We start from the raw sequence: 24399 nt of genomic DNA, 5'->3' as shown, positions 1-24399 counted from the left end.
TAGCTATTATTATTAATTATTAAATAACTATCAGTCTTAGCACATTTAGTAAGAGGTGGAGGTGGGTTATTTAGCTTTAGAGTCTGGGTCTCCTTGTGATTAGGGCAGTGCCATAACTAGCTTTGTGGCCTTGAGCAAGTCACCTAATCCCTCCTGGCTTTGGTTTCTGTCTCTGTAAAATGAGGCCACTGCACTAAATAATATCCAAGTCTTTTTAAGTGTTAGAAGTATTCACGTGTTAGAGGTACAGGATTTGGTGGACCCTATCTTCTCTTCATGCCCGCAGCACAAATGCATGTGGTCCCTATTACTCCTGAGAATGTGGGGGCATTCGTGAGGCTTTTTCTTCTTTGTCTTGTCCAGAACTGCACCATTTCTTCTCTCCTCTTGTTGAAGTCTGTGTGAATTTATGTGCCCAGCTTGAGTTCATCCAACAAGCATTTATTAAGCACCCAGCAGTGGGTTTGAAGGCTGCTGGTTCACAGTTGGATGAGTCTGATAGGGAGGGTTCAGCAGTGGCTGAGTTACTGCGTGTGCAGAGCTGGGGACCAGTGTTGCGTGGATGAGGATTCTGGTAAACAGATGAGTGACATTCTACTTCAGGGGAGGCAAGCAGCGAGGCCCAGGGGCTCAGGGATGCAGGAAATGTGTCTCTGAGGCTGACCCTTGAGCTGTGTCTTGTAGGAAGGCACAATCAGAAGAAGTACTGATGAATTCATTTAAAACATATAGATCTCCCCACCCCCAGTTGCAAGAGGACAAAATAATTTTATTTTCTTTCTTTCTGGCCACTTGATCTCTTTCTTTCATCCAAACAATCTGTTCAGGTGTCTTCCCTTTGAAAGGCTCCCAGAGTGAAGCCTGCACAGGGAAAAGATGCTTTTTAAAGCTTTGTTTTACCCTTTCTCTCCCATCCTTCTTGTCATTTTAATTAAAAAGTTTTTTAAAAAACTTTATTTTTTAGATCAGCTTTAGATATTGACAGAAAAATTACATAGTTTCTATAAGCCCTACGCCCATTTCCCTTATTAATCTCTCACATTACTATATTTGTCCCAATTAATGAACCAATACTGATACATTATTCATAGTTTACTCAGATTTCCTTCGTATTTACCTACCCTCGTTTTTTTCTTCCAGCATGCCATCCAGGATAGCACACTACTTTTAGTTGTCATGTCTGTTCGGCTTCTTTAGGCTGTAAGTTTCTCAGACTTTTTCCTGTTTTTGATGACCTACAGTTTTGAGGAGTACTGATTACATACTTTGTAGAATGTCCCTCAATTGGAATGTTTTCCTTTTTCCTTTTTTAATTTGGGATTTTTGGATGTGTGAATGTTTATGCATCCTGTATCAAACTCAGCTCAAAAAAAGGTTCTTTATATTTTTAGGAAAAAAAAAAAAATAACTGGTTTAAACCTGTAGCAAAAACGTTAGCTGCTGCAATTTTCCCCTGGAGCAGTGGTTCTCAGTGGGAGTTGGAGGGGGGCAGTTTTGTCCCCCAGGGGATGTTTGGCAATGCCTGGAGACCTTTCTGTCACAGCCAGGGGAGAGGGGTGCTGCTGGCCTCTAGAGGCCAGGGTTGCTGCTAAACATCCTACAGTGCACAGGACAATATCTCATAACAAAGAATCATCTGGCCTCAACTGTTGGTAGTGCCAAGGTTGAGAATCCTCCTTCTAAAATGAATTGTAAGAAATCTTTGTGTGATCATAATTGAAAGGGCTGGATATGCCTGTGTGTGGTCTCCTCTGTTGTGCTTTATGTTGCATGTGTCTTCTTTGAACTCAAGCTCTGACCTTCCAGGTGTGCTCGTCAGGTACTTGGCCTGTCCTGTTAGGTACAGAATGGAAGCCTTCCTGTTCCTCCAAGACGGGTTGCTCCAGCCTTATATTTTGTTAGTCGCACGGATTTTTTTTTTTTTTTTCATTAGAATTAATCTTGGAGCCTGGTTTATTTAGAATATTTCACTACTTGGCTGGGGTTATAGGCTGTATTAAGTTGTGGAAAGAAGTATGGGGATTAGTTAGAAGCTTTTATAAGGTGTCGAAAGATTTATTCAAAGTTCTGGGTGGAGACCATTTACTAATCAGTCAAAAATTATGTACTGTATTTAGTGAGGACTGTGTCTACATGATGATGTAAGCTTAGCATGTATAAGCATAAGACACAAGGATAATAATCATTCTATATAATATGTAATATTAAATACAGTGAATAGTAATAGTAAGCATAAGTTCCTCAAGGAACTGCATTGGGTTAAAGATACTCGAGATTATTTTAAAATTAGACCAGTATTTCTCAGACCGTTTCACAATCTTTTGAGAGATATGGTTAAAGAGATGTAGAAAACACATGTTAAAGAAGCTTCTTTGTAGCCGGGCTTTTCAGAGCTAGCTTCGGAGCCAGTGAGTCAGAGCCTTTAAAATGAATGAATCTCCAAAGTGAATGATGGGGGGCGTAGGTTTAGTGCTTCCCAAGTAAATTTGACTGTGGAGGCCCCTTTTTGAGGTGATAAGTCTATTTTGAGGCGCTACAGAATGTACTTGGGAAGTTATAATAATATGCCTAATAAGAACTTATGTTGATAATACTGAAAGATGCTTACAACCAGAAATGTGCTTTTTCTATGCAGCAGGGATATAGAGTAATGGAGTCATAGGACCCACTGAGAATCTGGAGAAAGCTGTGTGTTTTGTCTTTATAAAAAGACACATTTGCAGTATTACACATAACACTTGAGCACACACAAATGATTTTGTATATAACTTCAGGGGATTCCAGGGGCATCTTAGTGTCTTCTGGTGACCCAGTGCTCATTTAGTTTTTCTGTTACGCTTTAGGAAGGTTTGAAGGATTGAGCTGTTATGCTCAATGATCCTTATGGAGGCAGAGCTCAGCATGGGGACTGTTTTTTAGATTTAAATTTGCTGCTGGGTCAAGAAGCCTGCCTGGAATAATGATATTTTTTGGCCTGACTTTTGCTGCTGAGTGTTACGGTTTTCTGTAATTGTCGTGGAGGTGGCTGGCTGATCTACCAGTTGAAAGCTAGAGTTCATTTTCCCCTTTCATTAGGGTGTAAATTCTGGGTAGGGAAAAGAGGAAGTGAAAGGAGAAAAAATACAAAAAGGGGATTAAATAATTTTTTTTTGCCAGCTTTTGAAGGTAAGACAAATTAAAAAAAAGAATTCAGTAGTCCTCAAACTGATAGGCATGTCGGAATCACCTGGGAAGCTTGTTTAAAAATGGAAATTCTGAGGCCCTAACCCTGGAGATTCTGATTCCTAAAATGTGGAGGTAAGACCGGGGAATCTGTATTTTTACAGGCTGGGTTTGGAAACCAATCTTTTATTAAACTCTTACAGACATGTGGAAACAGATGTCCTCTAACCTTCAAGAGTTCTTTTGGACTTTGGCTTTCAGCAGGCTGGCAGACTAGATCGTCTAAAAACCATTTTGTATAGAATACCCACATGCTGAAAAAAAATACAGAGGACTTTCTCTTGAGGTCATAACTGAACTCTGAGAAATTGGAGAAATCTCAAGGACTAATAATGAAGAGGAAGCCGAGGCCAGGCGTGGTGGCTCAGACCTGTAATCCCAGAGTTTTGGGAAGCCGAGGTGGGCAGATCACTTGGGGCCAGGAGTTTGAGACCAGCCTGGGCAACATGGTGAAACCCTGTCTCTACTAAAAATACAAAAATTAGCTGGGCGAGGTGGCATGAGCCTGTAATCCCAGCCACTTGGGAGGCTGAGGCATGAGAATTGGCTTGAACCTGGGAGATGAAGGTTGCAGTGAGCCAAGATCACACCACTGTACACCAGCCTGAGCGACAGATTGGGATTCTGTCTCAAAAAAAAAAAAAAAAAAAAAGAGGAAGCTGAAACCAGAATGATGACCAGCCTTGAAGGTGTGACTGTTCTGGGAACATTTGTTGGCCTTTATTGGTTGTGCCTGCTGGGAGGGAAGACTAGGCATTGAGCGCGCGCCGCACACACACACACACACACACACACACACACACACCACACACACACACACACACTGTCGGAGACTCTCCTATAAAACCTTGTGGCCACAGAGTGCTTCCTTCCGTGCAGGGAGACAATAGAGAAACTTGTCTCTTTTGGCCTTTGCTCTAGATATTTTTTCTGTGTGTTGGGGGGCAGGTTTTGGAAGTCTTCCATGACCTTGTAATCACAGGCTCGTCTTCACATGGATTTGGGTTTGAATTTATTCTTCTTGTATTGTCTGGCAATCTGTGTGAGTCCATTCTTTTACATTGCTTTGAAGAAATACCTGAGACCGGGTAATTTATAAAGAAAAGTGGTTTAATTGACTCACAGTTCCGCATGGCTGGGGAGGCCTTGGGAAACTTAGAATTGTGGCAGAAGGCACCTCTTCACAGGGCATCAGGAGAGAGAATGAGCGCCAGCAGGGGAAATGCCAGATGCCTATAAAAGCATCAGATCTCATGAGACTCACTCACTATCACAAGAAGAGCATGGGGGGCGGAGCTGCTCGCATGATTCAGTTACCTGCTCCCGCCCTTGACACATGGGGGTTATGAGATTTGGGTGGGGACACAGAGCCAAACCATATCACAATCCCAACTGAGAAACTGAGTGATAGTGATCTGGGACTCCTGGTAGAAGTCAGTGCAAACTCTCTGGATAAATAGACCATAAACCCAGGCCTCCTAGGATTCTCAAGATTAGATCTGAGCTTACAATCCAAAATTTAAAAATACACAAATAAGCCACCATAAGGGAGACCAGCAGAATCAGCAGACAGCACAATTAGCATGAATAGGACTTAAGATATTGGAATTATTAGGTAAAGAATATATGTAGTGCTATCTAAGAGTGTTTGAAACTTTTGGAGAAATAAGAGATGAAATGGAAAATGTGAGCAAAGAATATGAAACTACTAAAATGATCAGACAGGTTTTAAAAAGAACCAAATAGAAATTTTAGAAATTAAAATTTTAATCTTTAAAATTAAAAGTTTAGTGGAATGATTTTAATTGGTAGATTAGAAAAAGCAGAAAAAAGAATTAATGGTCTGGGCGATAACTCTGAGAACATTACCCAGACTATAATATAATCAAAGAGATGGATATTATGAAAACAGTTGACAGACTGATAGCATGAGATGTCAAACATGTCTAATTGGAGTTCCAGCAGGAGAGATTGGGAAATGGGGGAGAGAAAATATTCAAAGAAAAAATTGCTGAGAATTTTCCAAAACAAATGAAAGACAGAATCCTCAGATTTAGAATGCAAAGCAAATCCCAAGCAGGATGAATAAGTAATATATACAAAAGACAAAGAGAATATCATAAAAGTAGCCACAAAGACCCAAAGGCATAGTAGTTAATAGTATAGACCATGGAGCAACATACCTGGGATCAAATCTTAACTTCACCATTTATAAGCCATGTGACCTTAGGCAAATGATGTCTGTGTGTCTCAGTTTCCTTATATGTAAAATGGGGCTAACAGTAATACCTGTCTCCGAGGATTGGTAGGTTTAAATGAGTTAATGTATGTAGAGTTTTTAAAATAGCGCCTATTGCGTAGCAAGTTCCTTGTAAATGTCAACCACAATTATTGATGGTATTATTACTACAAAGGACTAGGAGACTGATAGACTTTTGAAGAATGATAGTAGATCACCTCAAAGTGCTGAGAGAAAAATGTCAGTTTAGAATTGTATATCTAGCTCAATCATCATTTGAGAAAGAGTGTAAAGAGATCTTTTTTTTTTTTTTTTTGATTAAAAGCTAAGAGCTTTACCATCAAGGAACTCACTAAAGGAGGAACTTCTAAAGGATGTATATGTGTCAGGAAGAAAAAAACAACCCAAAGGTCTTAGATGGAAGTGAAAATGGAGAAAAAAGAAATTGGTAGAGATGTGAATAAATCTAAACAAATATGGACAATGTTGAAATCAATCCAAAGGTGGGTAGGAGAAAAGGTAAAAGACACAGAAAAAGCAAGAAATAGCATAGAGTGTGATGGGGGAAGTATTTCCAAATATATTAATAATCATGATAAACTCAGATTAAAAGACAGATTGTCAGATCAGATACAAGAAAACAGTCCAGCTGGATGCTGTTTATAAGAGATGTACCCCAAAACAAAGATGTAGAAAGGTTGAGATTAATAGAATGGGAAAAGATGTCTTGGGTAAATGGTAACCAAAGAAAACCAGCAAGTTATTAACATCAGACAAATATTGAAATGGTATTAAAGGGAAATACATACTATAAGAAAGGTTGCAAACCACAGTTCGTGGGCCAGTTGTAGCCTGATGTCTCTTTTTGTATATTAAGTTTTATTGGAACATAGCCACACCCATTTGTTTCTGGTTCTCCTTTTGTGCTAGGATGTCAGAGCTGAGCAGTTGCAACAGAGACTATATGCAGAGTCCCAAATATTTACTAACTGACCCTTTATAGAAAACATGTGTTGTCTGCTGAACTAGAACTACAGAAATATACCTACATGGGTGACTCTCACAAGAATAATTTTGAGTAAAAAGGAAAAAGCAAGTTGCAGGCATATACCAATTACAAAAGGTTTTAAAACACATAAAAATACTATAGATTACTTGTAGGGACACACATGTATGTGGTAAAAGTCTAGAGAAATGCAGGAGAGGCCGGGTGCAGTGGCTTACGCTTGTAATCCCAGCACTTTGGAGGCCGAAGTAGGGAGATCACTTGAGGCCAGGAGTTCAAGATCAGCCTGGCCAACATGGTGAAACCCTGTCTCTATACAAAAATTAGCCGGGCATGGTGGTGCATACCTGTAATGCCAGCTACTTGGGAGGCCGAGGCAGGAGGATCACTTGAACCCGTGTGGCGGAGTGTTGCAGTGAGCTGAGATCACGCCACTACACTCCAGCCTGGGCAACAGAGTGAGACTCCATCTCCAAAAAAAAAAAAAATGCAAGAGAGTGGTAAACACCGAAATCTGGGTAGTGGTAATGTCAGAGGCAGGAGGAGCCTGCAGGTGAGGGTGGAAAGGATTTTATATCCCACTTGTTTGGTAGGGATGTGGGTGTTCTTTGTATTTTTGTATTATCTTGATCTTTCTTTTTTTTTTTTGAGACGGAGTTTTGCTCTCTCACCCAGGCTGGAGTGCAGTGGCACGATCTCGGCTCACTGCAAGCTCCGCCTCCCGGGTTCACGCCATTCTCCTGCCTCAGCCTCCCGGGTAGCTGGGACTACAGGCGCCCGCCATCACGCCTGGCTAATTTTTTGTATTTTTAGTAGAGACGGGATTTCACCGTGTTAGCCAGGATGGTCTCAATCTCCTGACCTTGTGATCCGCCCGCCTCGGCCTCCCAAAGTGCTGGGATTACAGGCTTGAGCCACCGTGCCCGGCTATCTTGACCTTTCTTTATGTCTTAGAAATAGCAGGAGACATTCTTTAAAAGTCTTCCCATAGTTTAGGCATATGATGTTGATCCTATGGTCGTACAAGAAAGTAGTAAAAAGACTTAAGGGAGAAACATGCCACATCATAATTTTCACATTTTCAGATAGGAAAGAAATGCCTAAAATAGGAGAACCTAAGACTCTGGCCAGTGGAGGGGCCTCTGGAGGTCATAGAGTTCAGTCCTCTGCTGGAAGAAGGAATCCCTTTTTCCGTAGACTTTATTAGTAGCCATCTGGCATCTGTTTGAGCTTGTTGTGTGATCACAAGGCTGCCCATTTTATTTTGGATGGCTGAGTCAGAGAGTACTTTTGATTCCCCTTCCATATGATAGTTGCTTAAATATGAAGGTGGTGATCATGCATCATCACTGCAACTCGCCTTTGATTTGATCATTTTGGAAGCTCAACTTTGCTTTCACTCTAGTTTGTCAATATCCCTTTGAAAGTGAACCATTTGTTCCCGACCATGTGTGGTCTGACTGGTTCATGGTGGAGGGAAGCAACTGGCTTTTCCTTGGTGAACAAACACTGTACTTCTGTAACTTTAAAAGTTAATTCGTGTTCAGTTTGTGGTCAGCCAAATCCTGACTTTGTCCTTCTTGTATTGACATGATGTAGTTTTAGAGAAGGAAAACAAAAGCTTTAAAAAAATCTTCTTTGCAAATAAGCACTTAGAAGACAATGATAGAGTTCTATTATTTTTTAAAAGTCAAATACTACATGTTATATCTAGGAGAGTGCAGAGAGAAAGAGAGGCTAGCTGATTGATCAAGCTGGGTTTTATAGGAAATTTTTATACTTTAAAGGATTGGTCCTTAATCTGAGTAACTCTTTTTCACCTTACTAGGGTTTTGAGGAACTGTTTCATGCTAAGTTAATTGATAAGATAATGATGTATAAACCTGAATATAATTTTAATTTGTATTTAGAGACACAGGTCTCTGTGTAGATTGTAATATTTTGTTCTCATTCGAGCAGAAAAATCTACTTAAGAAACACTACTAATGAATATTAATCCTTAGCTAAGGTAGCAGACCTTTCAAACGTTTTGCCCTCAGTACTCTTTTATACACTTTAAATTATTGAAGATCCTAGAGTTTTGGTTTATAGATTAGTCTCGAGTAGACTTTTAAAGAATGTATTCTGCCCTTATATTGATAGCGATTGTATTAGAAATTAAAACCCAGATAATTTTAAGATATGTATTTATTGATTCATTTAATTAATTTTTTTTTAAATAAATTCCCAGGCTGAATTTATTTAAAATTCTGACTCTGACTCCCAGGCTGAAGTGCAATGGCATGATCACAGCTCACTGTAACCTCCATCTCCTGGGTTCAAGCAATTCTCCTGCCTCAGCTTCCCGAGTAGCTGGGATTACAGGTGTGTTCCACGATGCCCAGCTAATTTTTTGTATTTATAGTAGAGACAGGGTTTCACCATATTGGCCAGGCTGGTCTCGAACTCCTGACCTCAGGTGATCTGCCTACCTTGGCCTCCCAAACTGCTGGGATTACAGGCATGAGCCACCGCGTCCGGGCATATGCATTTATTGATTCATTTAAAATACCAGTCTGTTACCTGTTAACATAAATCACATGCTTTTTATGAAAAATGACTATTATCCAAAATAAAAGAAATTTAGAAGAATGTCATGGTTTTATATTTGTGCAAAGTTCTGTGGTGTCTGGATTAATAGACAGATTCTCAAATCTGATTCTGTCTATTGCAGTATCCTCTGGCAAAAGAGGTGAGAGTGAAAAAGGCAGATTGTCTCTGTATTTAATTTTCATTGCTTCTGTAACAAATTACCACAAATTAGTGATTGACAACAGTACAATATATTGTCTTCATAGTTCTGGAAGTTAAAAGTCTGAAATAGATCTCACTGGGGTAAAATCAAGGTGTTGCAGGACTGCATTTCTTTCTGGAGGTTCTGGGGGAGACAGTTTTCTTAAGCTTTTCAGTTTCTAGAGGCTCCCCACATTGTTTGTAGCCCCTTGCATTTTCAAAGCCAGCAATGGCTTTCTGAGTCTCTCAAATCACATTCCTCTCACACTGAATCTTCTGCCCTCCTTTTCCACACTTAAGGACCCTTGTGATTACATTGGGTCCACCTGGATAATCCAGGCTAATAATGTTATTTGAAAGTCAGCTGATACCAATCTTAATCCATCTGCAACCTTAATTCTCCCTTGCCACGTAAGGTAACATATTCACAGGTTCTAGGGATTAGGACATGGACATCTTTGGAGAGCCATTATTCTGTCTGCCACATCTTACTATGAGAATAGTTTTGACCTCAAAGATTCCCTGGAGAGGAGGTTGGGGAGGTTTCCCAGATTATGCTGGTAACTACTGATCTAGGAAAAATTATTTGTTGAATGAATGAATAGAAAAAAGAAGGGACTGACAGTTAGGAAGCACCTACTTTGAGCCAAGCACTGTGCCAAACATTTGACCTGCCTTGTAATGTTTAATGGCTGTGTGACTTTGGGCCAGCTGCTGCTTAGCCTTATTCTCCCCATCTGCATATGAGGGATTGTAGTATTCACTTCATGGAGTTCTTGGGACATTAATTGAGGTGATGAATGAGAAGAACCCAGTGCACAGCATGCGGATGGCATTTATATAGGCATATATATTTCTTTTCTACTTCCTGTATATTCTAATGAAAAACTTTTGAGTTTGCCTATTTTTTGATCATTCGACGTGGCTCTCTTCTATTCGATAGGGTCTTGCTCTGTTTCCCAGGATACAGTGCAGTGGCACAGTCAAGCTCACTGCAGCCGTGAACTCCTGGGCTCAAGGGATCCTTCGATCTCAGCCTCCCAATTAGCCACCTGTGCCTGGCTACTTTTAAAATTTTTTTGTAGAGACAGAGTTTTGATTTGCTCCGCAGGCTGGTCTTGAACTCCTGGCTTCAAGCCATCCTTCTGCCTTGGCCTCCCAACGCATTGGGATTACAAGTGTGAGCCACTGTGCCGTGCACAATTTTCTTTTTCTAAGGACTTTTTCCCCTGAAGCTGAATGTACTTTTCTTTCTGATCAGTTCTGTTGATTTTTTTTAAAGATTTTTTTTAAAGATTAGGTTGTCATTAAACCATTACTGTATTTAATTTTACTTCAAATATAGTTGTATGGAGTTTTATTTTTGTAACTTCAGGAAGTGTGATGGATTTCTGTGGAGTAGTCAAAATTACAGATATTACTTACAGGGTAATAAGAGGTATAATTTTAACTTTTGGTGGGAGTAGTATAAATGTCATGTGCATTATTAATTAGTCAGATGAGTAATTCTATTTGTCATGGATTGCTTCTCCTTGGAGACAATGCAAAATGTATAATGGAAAAATGAATGTTTCTTCTTAGATTATCAGACACAATAAAACTGACTCTTGAATTGTCTCTTCCCGGGGGGGCATGCCCAGCCCCATGCCAAGTTCTTCTGTCTTACATCAGTGTGGTGTTTGTTGGTCTTCCCCACTGCCTGTGATATTGCTCTGTATTTATAATCTCCATGTGGCGCCCTGTGCACTGTCTGGCACATTGTAGGTATGGTAAGTGCTTATTGAAAAGGATTTCCTATGGATCTAGTAAATGAGAAAACCAATTTACAAGGATACTACAGGTTGTATGATCTCATTGATGTAAAATTCTAGCAAATGCAAAGGAATCTTACCAAAAGAAAATGAGCAGTGGCCTGGCGCTGGGCAGGGGTGTAGGGAGGGTGGGCTGGAATTTAAGGGAATGTGAGGAAAGGCTAGGGGGTGTTAGATGCTCATTGCCTTTATTGTGTTGATGGCATCACAGGTGTCTCTGCAGCGTATGTCAAACCCCATCAAACTGTATACTTTATGTGCAATTTATTATATTGCATCTCAATAAAACTATAAAGTGAAAATACAGAAATAAGAGAAAGACTCCAGTTTAGCCTGGCTTGAATCTGGTACCCACCTCAGGAGTGGCCCAGGGTGAGTCCGGTGTTCTGCCCTGGACCAGCAGCTGTGACTGGAGGAGCAGGTCCCAGAAGAAACTGGGGAAGAGTTACTTCTTATATAAGGATTGGAGCATGCTGGGCAGGTAACCCTACCGGTATTCACTTTCACTGTGGAAAGGATACCTTGGGCATTTTGTTTCGTCTCAACATCTGCCATTGGACTACTGCAGAAGTAGTAAAAATGACTTAAAACCGAGTGGTTATTAGAGATACTGGAGAAAACAGTTTCTGGCTAAAAGTTTAAATCTCTTTAAGGTCTAACAGTTACACACTCTTAAGAATTGTCCTCTCAACCTGGGCCTTCAAAGTCACACTTTCTATTCAACTGTTTCCTTTATCGTAATGAATTATTAGCAGAAAGGATATTAAGTGGACACAACTATATCAAATAACATTTGTTGGCACTAAGTGTAACATACCAAAACATAAACAAATGTGAAATTGCATTATGATCAACTTGTTCCCTAGCATATCAGAAGAGATTCACATTTTTCAACCGTTAATAGCAGAACTGACTTTACTGCCCTGTGCCTAGCCTGACTGGACAGAAGGAAGTTGGAACTTGGTGAAAGTTGCTAAGAGATAAATCACCTGAATTAGGGTGTCTTTCTTGTCATTTTCACTGGCAGTTATGGATGTGAAGTTTAAAAGTTTAAAATTTGGATATGGGACCTTGAGTTCACCTGTAGTGGAGATAATGGAAAGGGTAAAAACTGCCTCAGTGTAGAAACAAAAAATGCCTATGCTTATTTTCACATTTCCAATCCATAGGTATACTTCTAAAAGAAATTTTGAAACCTTGATGTTTTCAATCTACATGTGAACTTTTAAAGGAGAATTTGAAGCCATGTTAAATAAATATGAAATCTTAAAGTATTTGGAATATCTGTGAGTATTCTTGAAGTATATGAATATTATGAAATATAAACAGAAGTTGAGATTTGGTCCAATTAGGGAAAAACAAATAAAAAAAACCAAAAACCCCAAAAACAAACAAAATGCTCTTTTTTGTTGATTTAGAAACATAGAAATAGGTATTTAAAATGTGACCTTGAGCTGTTAATTTCATCTTCATTTTCCACTGTGAAATGGGTATAATAGTGTCTTGCATTAAGTGAGGTCATGCACATTGCTTCTTAGTGCCTGGTATATAGTAAATGCACATAATTATTATCCACTAGTTTAACTTTTTGGTTGACTGAGCACTGGGGAGATTCACAGGAAGCTTCTTGGTACATGGAGGGTAGCGGAGAATGGAGGCTTTTTCTCCGTGTTTTTTTTTTTTTTGGTAACTTCTAAAATTCTCCGGGAAATTTTTCTCCTTTTCCATTTCTTCTTCAGGGACTTCTGATCTGTATATTCTTTTTTTCTAGAAAAACAGCTTGAAATCTAGGACATATATCAAAAAGAAAAATCATAACTAACTAAAGAAAAATGCCATCTTAGTGTCATTGAACTTTTAAGGATTTTCAAGTGTATCTCACCTTCTCTGTTTGATCATATTCTTGTTAACATAGTTGGGTTCTGAGTTCAAATACCTGAGATGTATGTTTGGGCCTCCAAATGGAGCATGTTTTCCCCCAGTTTTTTCTTTATTAATATCAATGCCACAAAATCTTTGCATATAAATCTTTACCTACATCTCTATTTCCTTAGCATAGATTCCTAGAAAGGGAATTACTGGGTCAAAGGGTATGAATATTTTTAACAGACTCTTGATACATATTGCCAAGCTGTTTTCTAGAAAGCTTGTTCTGATTTATATTCTTAAAACAGCAAGGAGTGAAGCTGCCCAGGTCCTGGCACCAGGTTCCGTTATTACAGACAAAACAAGAATAGAACACCCCCAAAACAACACACACAGATAGCACTACCACTAGCAGCAGAAACACTGCTGCAATCTGACAAGAGGAAAATGACTTCTTACTTTATTTCTTAGCCAAATAACACATGCTTATTATAGAAAACCATGTAAATGAAATACAGTAGAGACATTTGCATTTCCACCTGTTGAGACACCTACTGTTAACTGTGTTTACTTGTTTTAATTTGCTTTTTTTGGTAATTCGAGTGGTTGAACATTTAGTTTACCAGCTATTTAATTTCCTTTTATATGGATTTTTAAAATATTAAGAATAATAGACCATTGCTGTTTGTCTTTTCAATTTTTTGGTCTAATATACTCACCTCTTTTCCCAAATTGTTGTTTTCATATTTTTAGATGCACAGGTGTTAAAAAATTATATGTTGCAAATCTGTCAATAGTTTTCTTCATGATTTATTCTGTTGCTTTTTTTTTAACATTTGGAAAGTTATGTTTTATTCAGAGATGAAATAAATGGTATATATTCTTGTTTTTAATGTTCAAAAATTTTAAACTCTGACTCACGTTTCTTTTTCTACCTTTTTAATGTTTAAAATGTTTAAACTCTGACTCACATGGTGTTTGTTTTATAGCATAATTTGAAGGAAAGTCTTACTTGACAATTCTTTTCACATAGCTGATCGGTGTTTATGCATAGACATTAGACAGAGACAGAATATTCCAGGCAGATGTAACTCTGGTCAGTATTCAGCTACAGCATATGTTGGAGAACACAGAGCAGTGGATGACCCATCTTGTTGAAAGCAGGGCATGGGAAGGAGAATTTAAGATTGGAGAAACGGATTAAAGTATACATCGGGAATGCCTTTGATACCAGGTTAAAAAGTTAAAATTTATCGTCAGAAGTTTGAGTGGCTGAATTTTCTTAAAATAAACTTTTTTTAGAATTCCTTTGGATGTAAGCGATAGAAAACTTAACTCTTTCCCATTGACATCTTTTCTAGGTTCCTAGCAGTGGCCCCTCACATCTCCAGATTTATGTTCTCTTAAATCTACCTTTAAAAGAGAAGAGTGCCTCTTCCCTGAAATTCCCTTACAAATCCAGAAATCGACCTGATTGGACTTATTGGTTTACTATGGCTGTAGAGAAAGTATGATGATTGGCTGGAGGGGATCCTATGTCTGCCTCAAACTAGTCAGCATTCTTAAGGGAATTCAGGTGCTCTGTTAGGCCAGGCCTGGGTTACATGCCCTCCTTCTGGAGTCAGGAATGGAACCCCATGAGACCACACAGTTTGAATGTTGGGGAAGAGAGGTTTCCCAACAAAATCATGGTATTGAAGGTTTATCAGTCAGGCTAGGTTATGCTGCAGTGACAAGCAACACCAAAATCCCAGTGGCTTATTACAGACAGCTATAACAAAGCCTATTTCTCACTCATGCAGAGTCTACTGGGGGACCCTCACAACTCTGCAGGGCAGTCAGCTCCATGTGGTGGCTTAGCCTTCCAGCCTCCTCTTCATCTTGTAGTATCTGTATCATATCTCCATGATAGGCACGGTAGGGGAAGGGAGTGTGCCCTGCTCTAGAAGTGACACATGTCTCTTCTGCCTGTGATCTGTCACGACCAGAGCTGGCCAGAGTCAGGGGTGAGGAGTGGAGGGAGGATTATGATCCTCCCCATGTGTCTGGAAAGTGGAGCCAACTGGATGGGAGCAAGTGTGAGATGGCACAGCCACACTGGAGGGGCCCAGACACCCAGTGCCCACAGCCATCGCTTACCACAGGCAGCCTTTGGGACCTCGGTTTGTCAGATCCATCCTTTGCACCCTCCTGTCTTTATCTGACTGGTTCCTGGGATAACGGTGAGAGCAAGTAATGCATTTGGTAAACTTTTAGAGCTCTCCAGTACTGTGTGCCTGAGGCCTGAGTGACAGGCATATCCTGTTTTTTAAAACATTAAGAATAACTATTCATTGACATCAATCAGGCCATGAATTTCTGCTTGGTGTTGTCTCCACACACTGCTCTGTGACAGCTCTGCCAAGCTCTAGGCCTGTACTAAGGGAGAGTCATTTAGCATTTCTGAGCATTAAAGAAGACAAAGTACTTGGCAAAAATCGTACTTCCCAAGCTCACATCTTTACACAGCTTAGAAATGTTTCCTTGAATAAGTGGAAAGTGTCTGACTTCTGTACCAGAATGAGGTTCTGCCTTCTTTCATATTCTCTCTCTGTCAATAGTAATGATAAAATTTAGACAAGAAATGGTATTTTTCTGTGATGGCCTTAAAAAAGCAAGACAAAATGGAGCAGGCCGGGCGCGGTGGCTCACGCTTGTAATCCCAGCACTTTGGGAGGCCGAGGCGGGCAGATCACGAGGTCAGGAGATCGAGACCATGGTGAAACCCCGTCTCTACTAAAAATACAAAAAAAAAAAAAAAAAAAAAAAAAATTAGCCGGGCGTGGTGGCGGGCGCCTGTAGTCCCAGCTACTGGGAGACGCTGAGGCGGGAGAATGGCGTGAACCCGGGAGGCGGAGCTTGCAGTGAGCCGAGATGGCGCCACTGCACTCCAGCCTGGGCGACAGAGCGAGACTCCGTCTCAAAAACAAACAAACAAAAAATAAAATGGAGCAGCCACTATGGAAAACAGTAGGGCAGTTGCTAAAACAATGAAAAACAGGATTACCATATAATTCAGGAATTCCCCTTGTAGGTATGCACCCAAAAAGATTGAAAACGAGGATTTGAACAGATACTTGTATGTTCATAGGAGCATTATTCATAACAGCCAGAAGGTAGAAGCAACCCAATGGCCTGTTGATTGACAAATGGATAAACAAAAGGTGGTTTATATCTACAATGGACTGTGCAGCCTTAAAAAAGGAGAGGCTGACATATGCTACGCCATGGATGAACCTTGAGGTCATTATGCAAAAAGACAAAGACTGTATGACTCCACTTCTATGAGGTTCCTAGAATAGTCAGATTCATAGAGACAGAAAGTGGAGCGGTAGTTGCCGGGAAAGCTGGGGTGAATGGGAGTTGTTTAATGGGTACAGAGTTTCAGTTTTGCAAGAATAAAAGAATTCTGGAGCTGGATGGTGGTGATGGTTGCACAAGGTGAATGTGCTTAATGCCACTGAATTGCACTCTTAGCAATGGTTAGCATGGTAAACTTTATGTCATGTATATTTTGCCACAATAAAAAACATAAAAAATCAGAACCAAAACAGAAAGCTTACCAGTTTTTCCTAAGGTTGTTCACCACATTTCCCAGTGCTCTGTGGGATAAGCAGATGAAAAGCTGGAAGCTGCTGAAAACTGGAAGTGCCAGGGGCCTCCCAGCTTGCCACACTGTGTGCTGGAGGGTGCACAGCTCCCAGCTCAGAGTGGCTTGCATTGGAACTGAGTTTTGCTCAAGCTCTGGCCACAGCAACAGAGCTGTCTCTCCATTTCTTTGTACTGATTGTATAGTCTTGCTGTCATCATCCATTATGTACAAAGGAATTCACTTTCTAAATTGGTATCCACTCTTGTTTCTCCTTTCAGAAAGTGCGTAAGTGATTAGTCAAGAGGCATTCGGTTTATACTTTTGAGTCTAAAGTTTAGCAAGACTGTTTCTCTTTTTGTGAGTGGTTGGCATTCTTTTCTTTTGCCGTGTAATTATTCGTGTTTGTTCTTAACTTTTCTTCCTAAAGTTTGCGCGGGATGCCAAGATCCCTTTAAGATGCTGCTCCACGTGCTCGAGGATGACACTTTAAACATCCAGGCTTTCAGGTGATGGTGTCATGTGATGTACGTGTCTCAGGCTTTCACTCCCACAGGGGAATTCCCGTGCAGCTTTTGGAGATAGGCTGACCAGTCACGATTTTCTATCGTAGTAGTTTTTCCTTGAGGGCTTCACGTAGTCTTCTGAGGTAGCAGGAAGGGAGGGAGACTTTCTTGCCAACACCATTTCTAAATATAAGCTTCTAATTAAGCAGGCTGTTTGAACCTCCTTTGGAAAGGTCATTTGTGGAAGTGGAGCTTTTGGTCACTCTGTAAGCGATCCCACTTCACTTGCATCATATGGACGATGCCATGTGGCCATATTCAGAAAATATCGTCAGCAATGGCCCATTGATTTATATAAAGGCCAGAGCATCTTCGGTATTAGATATCAAAGAGCTTAGGTCTCCTCTTCCCTAGGACCAGTTCTTGTGAACTACCTGCCTCTAAGCTTCTTAAATGTCTGTAACAGATATGTCTTATTGGCAAAAGAAAAAGGAAAGCCATGGTTGTCGTGGCTGGGCACGGTGGCTCACGCCTGTAACTGCAACACTTTGAGAGGTAGAGGCAGGCGGATCACCTGAGGTCAGGAGTTTGAGACTAGCCTGGCCAACATGGTGAAACCCTGTCTCTACTAAAAATACAAAAATTAGCCAGGTGTGGTGGTGCACACCTGTAATCTCAGCTACTTGGGAGGCAGAGGCAGGAGAATTGCTTGAACTTGGGAGGTGGAGGTTGCAGTGAGCCGACATTGTACCACTGCACTCCAGCCTGGGTGACAGAGTGAGACTTCATCTTAAAAAAAAAAAAAAAGCCATGGTTGTTGTCTCGTTGATTGTGATGAAAGAAAAACGAATAAAGAAATGGAATTGTTAGTGAATTGACTATTTGGGTTTTCAGTAGGCTCAGTCACATCTAGATTGTCAGTGTGAGTGAAATTAATTTATTGGTTCATACATGTGCCTTCATAATGACCTGGAAATTCTGTGTAGGGATATAAAGTCTTGGTTTTAGTAAACTGGGTGCAATGTGGGAACTTAATTGGGAGCCATGAATAGACTTTAGGGGATGAATCCCGTGAAATTTTCTGCAAAATCTGCACATGCATGGAGAAGATTCCATAGCTTCTGTTAGGTTTTGAAAGGGATTCAGATCTCAAAGCTGTTAAGGAGTCTTGTGAAATGCTCAGAATACCTCACTGTGGCTGGATTGGTCCCTGACTGGGGCCTCAGTGCCCTGACTGGAGCTGTTACTATGCAAGAGGAATGCTTCTTGAACATTTCAGGTGGCTCTTTAGAGTGAATGAGTGTACTATGTGCCATTCATTGTCAGAAAGAAGTGAGCAGAAAGGAAAGGGGAAGCTCAGAAATGATAGACTTTATTTTATTTTAGGAAAAAATGCACCTGAAAGGGAGTTAAGAACATAGATTCTGGAGCCAAACTTCCCAGGTTCAAATCCCAGCCCTGCCATTTGGTGCTGGTTTATCCTTAGCAAATTAAGTAATTGCCATGCGTCTCTAGTGTCTTCGTTTGTGAAATGGGGATAAAGTAGTATTTGCTTCCTAAGGTTGTGGGAAGGATTAAATGAAGGAATGTAAAGTCTTCTTGACTTTACATGGTAAGTGCTTAATAAATATGGTACATGGTAAGTGCTTAATAAATATTAGCTGTTATAATAGAGTCAGGTGGTTGTCCTTAGTAATGTGAGAAATAGTAAAATATGGATTGTTCAGGTTTTATGTACATGTACCTATCTCCAAAAAGTCACCTGCCTTCAGCATTTGTCTGCCTGTGAGCTATTTCAAGAAAATTTTGGTGCATAAACATCATAAAAGGTGAAAAAAAACTGTCATATATAATTTTAGCAAAGTAGGATAGTCTGTGTTTTTGTCATAAAAAATTGGATGATTGTGTTCGTCCTGTTAAATGATTAATCTGGTGAGAATATCACTTTTTTTTGTCTTTTGAAATATATTGCTCAGTCTTTGATTCTGAATTTCATCTAGGATATGGTCCTGAAGGCCTCGTCATCTGAGACGTCACCCTTATGTTCAGTTTCTCCATCATCATTAGGCCTAGAAAACTGCTGTCTCTCTCTGCATTCACCTCCTGGCACATCTGATAACTGTGAGATGTCTTGCCCTGTTGGCTTTCTTTTTTTTTTTCTTTTTGCTGTTATGGATGGAAAATGAAAAACTGATTTCTCAACAGTGTTCCATGAAAGCAAAAAAAAAAAAAGAAAAAAGAAAAGACTGTTAAGATGGTATCTTCAGACTTCTTTTATACCTTCTTGAAAGCAGTTCTTTGCGCAGTGCCGTGAGAACTGAAGGATGATGTCATAGTGATGACTTATTTCACTACTGCACTATCTTAAATGATTTCTTATTCTCCTGCTTTCTTAATTTAGTCTTTTAAAAAATCATAGGTGGCAATAATTGAGAGGTAATGATGAAATAATTCTAATAAGTATTTCAGCATATTGGAAAAATAAGATCACCAGCATGCCCTATTGCATCTTAGATTTTTTAAAAGGGTCCAGTAGACTCATGGAAGTTGTAAAGTGGAATGAATTTTTGAAAGGCTTCCAAGAAAAAAATAGAAATCATGAAGTAGCAGTCCTTACAAATAGTTAGAACTGCTCAAAAAAGAAACCCAAACCTAACATCCAGTAGACTCTGATGGTAGAAGGTAGTCACACGTCTACAAACCCATCTGAAGGAAATCGTCTGAAAGGCGAAGATTAACACATGAAGGTGCTCATTGCAGTGTTATTTTTATTAAATAGGAAAAACTTAAATATGTAACATAGAGTACAAGTTGAACATCCCTGATCTGAAAATCTAAAATCCACAATGCTCCAAAATCTCAAACTTTTGCATGCTGACATGATGCTCCAGTCGCTCATTGGAGCATTTTGAATTTCAGACTTTTTGATTAGGGAGCCACGATCGGTAGGTATAATGCAGATATTCCAAAATATGAAAAAATCCTATATCCAAAATGGTTTTGTTCCCAAACGTTTTGGATAAGGGATGCTCAACCTGTAGTTGGTTGATTATGGCACACCAATATATATCAAAGTCTCACGCAATAGTTTATTCTCAAAGAATATAGGATCATGATTGAATATTAAATTTAGTAAGCTCAATGCAAACCTGTATATATAGTGTGAGGTTAGCTATGTGAAATGTACACATAGAAAAATGTTGGCAGCAAATACATAAAATGTCAGTAGTTTTTTTCTGGGTGGTGAGATGATGTATGATATTTAGATTTTGTTAACTCTACTTTTACTTTCTAAAATCTGCAACATGTATTTTTTTAAACAAATCCTTTTTGTGATGTTGGAGCAAATGTTCTTTTTCGGTAGCAAATGTTCTTTTATTGAGGAATAATTTATATACCGTACAATTCACCCTTTTAAAGTCTCCCATTCAGTGGTTTTTAGTACGTTCACAAGAGGTGTTCAACCATCACCATTGGCCAGGTACAGAGGTGCACGCCTGTAATCCCAGTACTTTGGGAGGTTGAGGTGGGTGGGTTGCTTGAGCCGAGGAGTTTGAGACCAGCCTTGGCAACACAGGGAGACCCTGTCTCTACAAAAAGTACAAAAATTAGTAGGGTGTGATGGTGTGTGCCTGTAGTCCCAGCAACTCAGGAAGCTGAATTGGGAGGATTGCTTGAACCCTAGAGATTGAGGCTGCAGTGAGCTGTGATTATGCCACTGCACTCCAGTCTAGTTAACAGAGCGAGACCTCATCTCAATCCCCCAAAACCATCACCACCATCAATTTTAGAACATTTTCATCACCACAAAAAGAAATTCTGTGCCATTAGCAGTGAGCGGTCCTAGGCAACCATGAATCTCCTTTCTGTGCCTATGGATTTGTCATTTCTGGACATTTCATATGAATAGGATCATGCAACATGTGGTCTTTTGTGGCTGGCTTCCTTCACCAGCATGTTTTCAAGGTGAAGCAAATCTCTTTTGTAGTCTAGTTTACTCATTTTTTTTCTTTAGAAATCATACTAGCCCTTATTTATTATGTAGTATAATGTATTTTTTTCTCTATTTCCAGAATTGGTTCCTTCCATTATGAGCAACTTGTTGAATCCAGATGCCATTTTCTCAAACAATGAAATGAGCCTGTCGGACATTGAAATCTATGGCTTTGATTATGATTACACCTTGGTGTTTTATTCAAAGCACCTCCACACGCTGATATTTAATGCTGCACGGGACCTTCTCATCAATGAACACCGGGTAAGATCACAGGGACATTTCAGGCTTCTCCCTCCCCTTTTCCCCTTAGAACAGTCTTGAGCTGACGTGACCCCAAGTCTGCCACAGAGAAGCCATTTAATAAATTGTTGATGAATGAATAAGTAGATTTTGTTCCCTTCCAAATAACTCTTATCTGGAAGATGATAGTTTTTTTTTAAAAAAATCTTTAGATGTGTTTTGGCAAAAGACTTCCCAAGATGCGCATTAGTGGAGATTTGGCTGTAGATATTTACACTCTCGTCTTTCATAGAATGACACAGTGTCTCCTGGAGCTTGATGAATTGGCAGCCTGCCTGTTGAATTCTGGTTAGGAGGAATTCCTCAAATGATAGGAGATGTTTTACCTTCAACACCGATTTGAATTGCTAAGAGTACAGCATATTTGAATGTCTTTCTTCTGATACGTAGTATTGTTGAGAGTTTTTAATGAGGAAGGAAAAAAAGAAAATATGCAACCCTATCATTTTTTTCTGTAGTCTGATTTGAGTACACATTTCAGGAAGCAGGATAAGAAGTGTCCTCAGAAGTCTTGTGGGCCCGTACCCTTTGAGACCCCTCCCGGGAAGTACAGCTCAGCTCTCCGTCTCAGACAGGTGCACGTTGCCATAGGAGGTGGTTCTGATTTTTGGGAAGTTCTTCCATGGGTTGAATAATTCTGCCTTCATACAGCTCTCACCATTGACCTCTTTTCTTCCTTGATATATTGCTTCACATGTTTCTTAAGCCACCTTGTGCCACGCCCTGCAGTACAAGCTGGGAAGATAAAGATGAGTAGGAGACAGGCATTGCCTGTGGAGAACCAACAGCCCAGTGGGGTCCTCGGTCACATGGGCAGATCAGTTATGCAGCCTCCTAGTGGAGGTCTCCTTAGATATTGAATGTGTCTGACTGTGATGGTTAGAACAACTTTCTCTGCCTTAGGGAATTGGGGAAGCAAAGAAGAAGGTGATATTTCAGCCAAATCTTGAAGGAGTTGGCAGCAAAGGAGGGCGGAGGGTGGGTATGAGTAACTTCTAAACCCAAATTATGCAAACTACTATTTTATATTTAACCATTCGATTACCAGACATATAATGGGCTAGTGTTGTATAGACCAGCCATTACGCCCTCTAAGACTTTTCCCAAGTTGATCGTTCTTAGCTCTTTTAACCGTTCTCATTTGTCCTCTTTTCTTTTCATCGTCCTAGTCATCCTCCTTTGTGTGCACTCTGGTTTGTTTCTCTCAAATGTGAGGCCTTGAAGATGTTACCCCAGGTGGGGTCCGGCTAGAGTGGAATAGAAGGAGACCATCACCTCCCTGATTCTGGATGCCATACTTTTATTAATGCAGCCAAAGTTCTCCTTAGTTTTGGATCCTAACCATTTGATTCAGCATATTTTCTGATCCCCCTCAGCTTTTGGTTATCAGTGGATTTAAGCAACTCATTTTGTCCATATCCAAAATGCAGTCGTGGCATTTGCCGAAAAGAAGCTTCCCTCTGCCACTAAGCCAGCAGCCTGCTTTCTTTAGCTATGGCCACTTTATTAGATGTAAAACCACCTTGTCACTTGGCATCCGGTGGCAGGTCTCATTTGTTCAAGGGACTACTCTGTTCCATCTAAACTGCGGTCCTTTGCCTGGATCATGAGATGAAAGCCAATTAAGAACGAGGTGGTTCTGACCTTGGTTCCTGCCTGCCACCCCATGCCATCTGTTCACCACCCCCTAAAAGGTGGATCCAAAGGGGTGTTGCATTGGTGCTGGCATTTCAGTCCCATGTCAGCTGCAGTGTTTTCTGTGACTTTGATGTCATTTATAAAAAGCAAGCCATGATCCCAGTGGCAGTGTTCATTGATTGTCCACTAGGTGCTGAAAGCACAGGTTCTAAGGCCTCACTGCTGGGGTTCAAATTCTGCCTTTGTCACTTGCTTCCTGCATAATCTTGATTGACTCACTCAATTTCTCTGGACCTCAGTTTTCTCCCCTGTAAAATGGGCATAGTAACAGTGCTTTCCTCACAGTCACTGTGGTAAATGAATTAATAAATGTAAAGTAGATGGCACATAGAAAACACTCAATAAATATTAGCTATTTATTAATACTAATACTATTATTTCTAATCTGCACAACAACCCTGCACACACATGTTGTCTCTGTTTACAGCTGAGGAAACTGAGGTTCAAAAAATTAAGCTACTAGATCAAGGCCACAGGCCAGTAGGAGACAGACCAGGATTTGAACTCAGGTCTGTCTGTTTCCAAAGGACTCTATTCTTTCCTCGACTCCATGTTGCCTCTCTTACGGGGTTACTAACACCTTTCCATCCTACAGTTTTTTTGGTTCAGATGCAAATAAAATATTCATGAAAATAAAAAATTTATGAACATAAAAAATTTATGAAATTTGAGGGGAAGAGAGATGAAATAGATGGATAAAATAAAAGCTGCAATCACTATTATTTGAAAAGCCTCTAGATTTAAGATCATGGAAATTTTATTCTCATTATGTCTGTTTGTTGCTTTGATAAAACTAAAAGAAGTTATACTAATTATATCAGGCATATTAGTAGAGTCAATTATGCTTACACAAATTTTTCTCTTCTTCTGATTAGACAAAATAATTCTTCAAAGATGTACTGAGTTCAGGGCCATTTTTGCAGCCAAGACCAATGCACTTTGTGTAGTTGTAGAGATGGAAAGACATTTGCTTTTGAGACGCATGGTCATAGAACAGTATATTTGCAATTTAGCATCTTTCCAAAAAGCAAACATAAAAGGTTCCAGCTCCTTCATAATTACCCTTTTTAAAAAATAAGAAATTTTTACAAAAATGGAAATTTTTTAAAAAATCGAGTAATAACTGTCTATATTTTGATTTTATTTGTCCACCAAGGAATAGAAAGGGAGGGGTAGAAGAGCTCTTGATTTCATCTCCCAGCTTCACACCTTAGTCAGCATTTCTTCTCATTAGTTGGCACCGTTGATCACCTGATTGTTCATAGCCAAAGCATCGGCTGTGACCCCTCACACTCCGTGTCCATGTCTGCTCTCTCAGCAAATGCTATGCTCTCTTTTTCCTTTAAATAAACTT

At 39.9% G+C, this 24399-nt stretch overlaps 1 protein-coding gene across 1 annotated transcript in view; it reads left to right on the top strand.

The window, feature by feature from the left end:
- NT5DC3 (5'-nucleotidase domain containing 3) overlaps positions 1–24399 on the top strand; it is a 64087-nt gene that overhangs the window by 5557 nt on the left and 34131 nt on the right. Inside the window, exon 2 of the mRNA XM_003269938.4 lies at positions 21124–21308. Coding sequence (XP_003269986.1) covers positions 21124–21308 — 185 coding nt within the window. The remainder of the gene's footprint in view (positions 1–21123; positions 21309–24399) is intronic.

The sequence above is a fragment of the Nomascus leucogenys genome, chromosome 10, assembly GCF_006542625.1.
Source record: "Nomascus leucogenys isolate Asia chromosome 10, Asia_NLE_v1, whole genome shotgun sequence".
NCBI lineage: Eukaryota > Metazoa > Chordata > Mammalia > Primates > Hylobatidae > Nomascus > Nomascus leucogenys.
The sequence above is the reverse complement of the archived record's forward strand: the minus strand, read 5'-3'. Positions and strand labels throughout refer to the sequence as shown.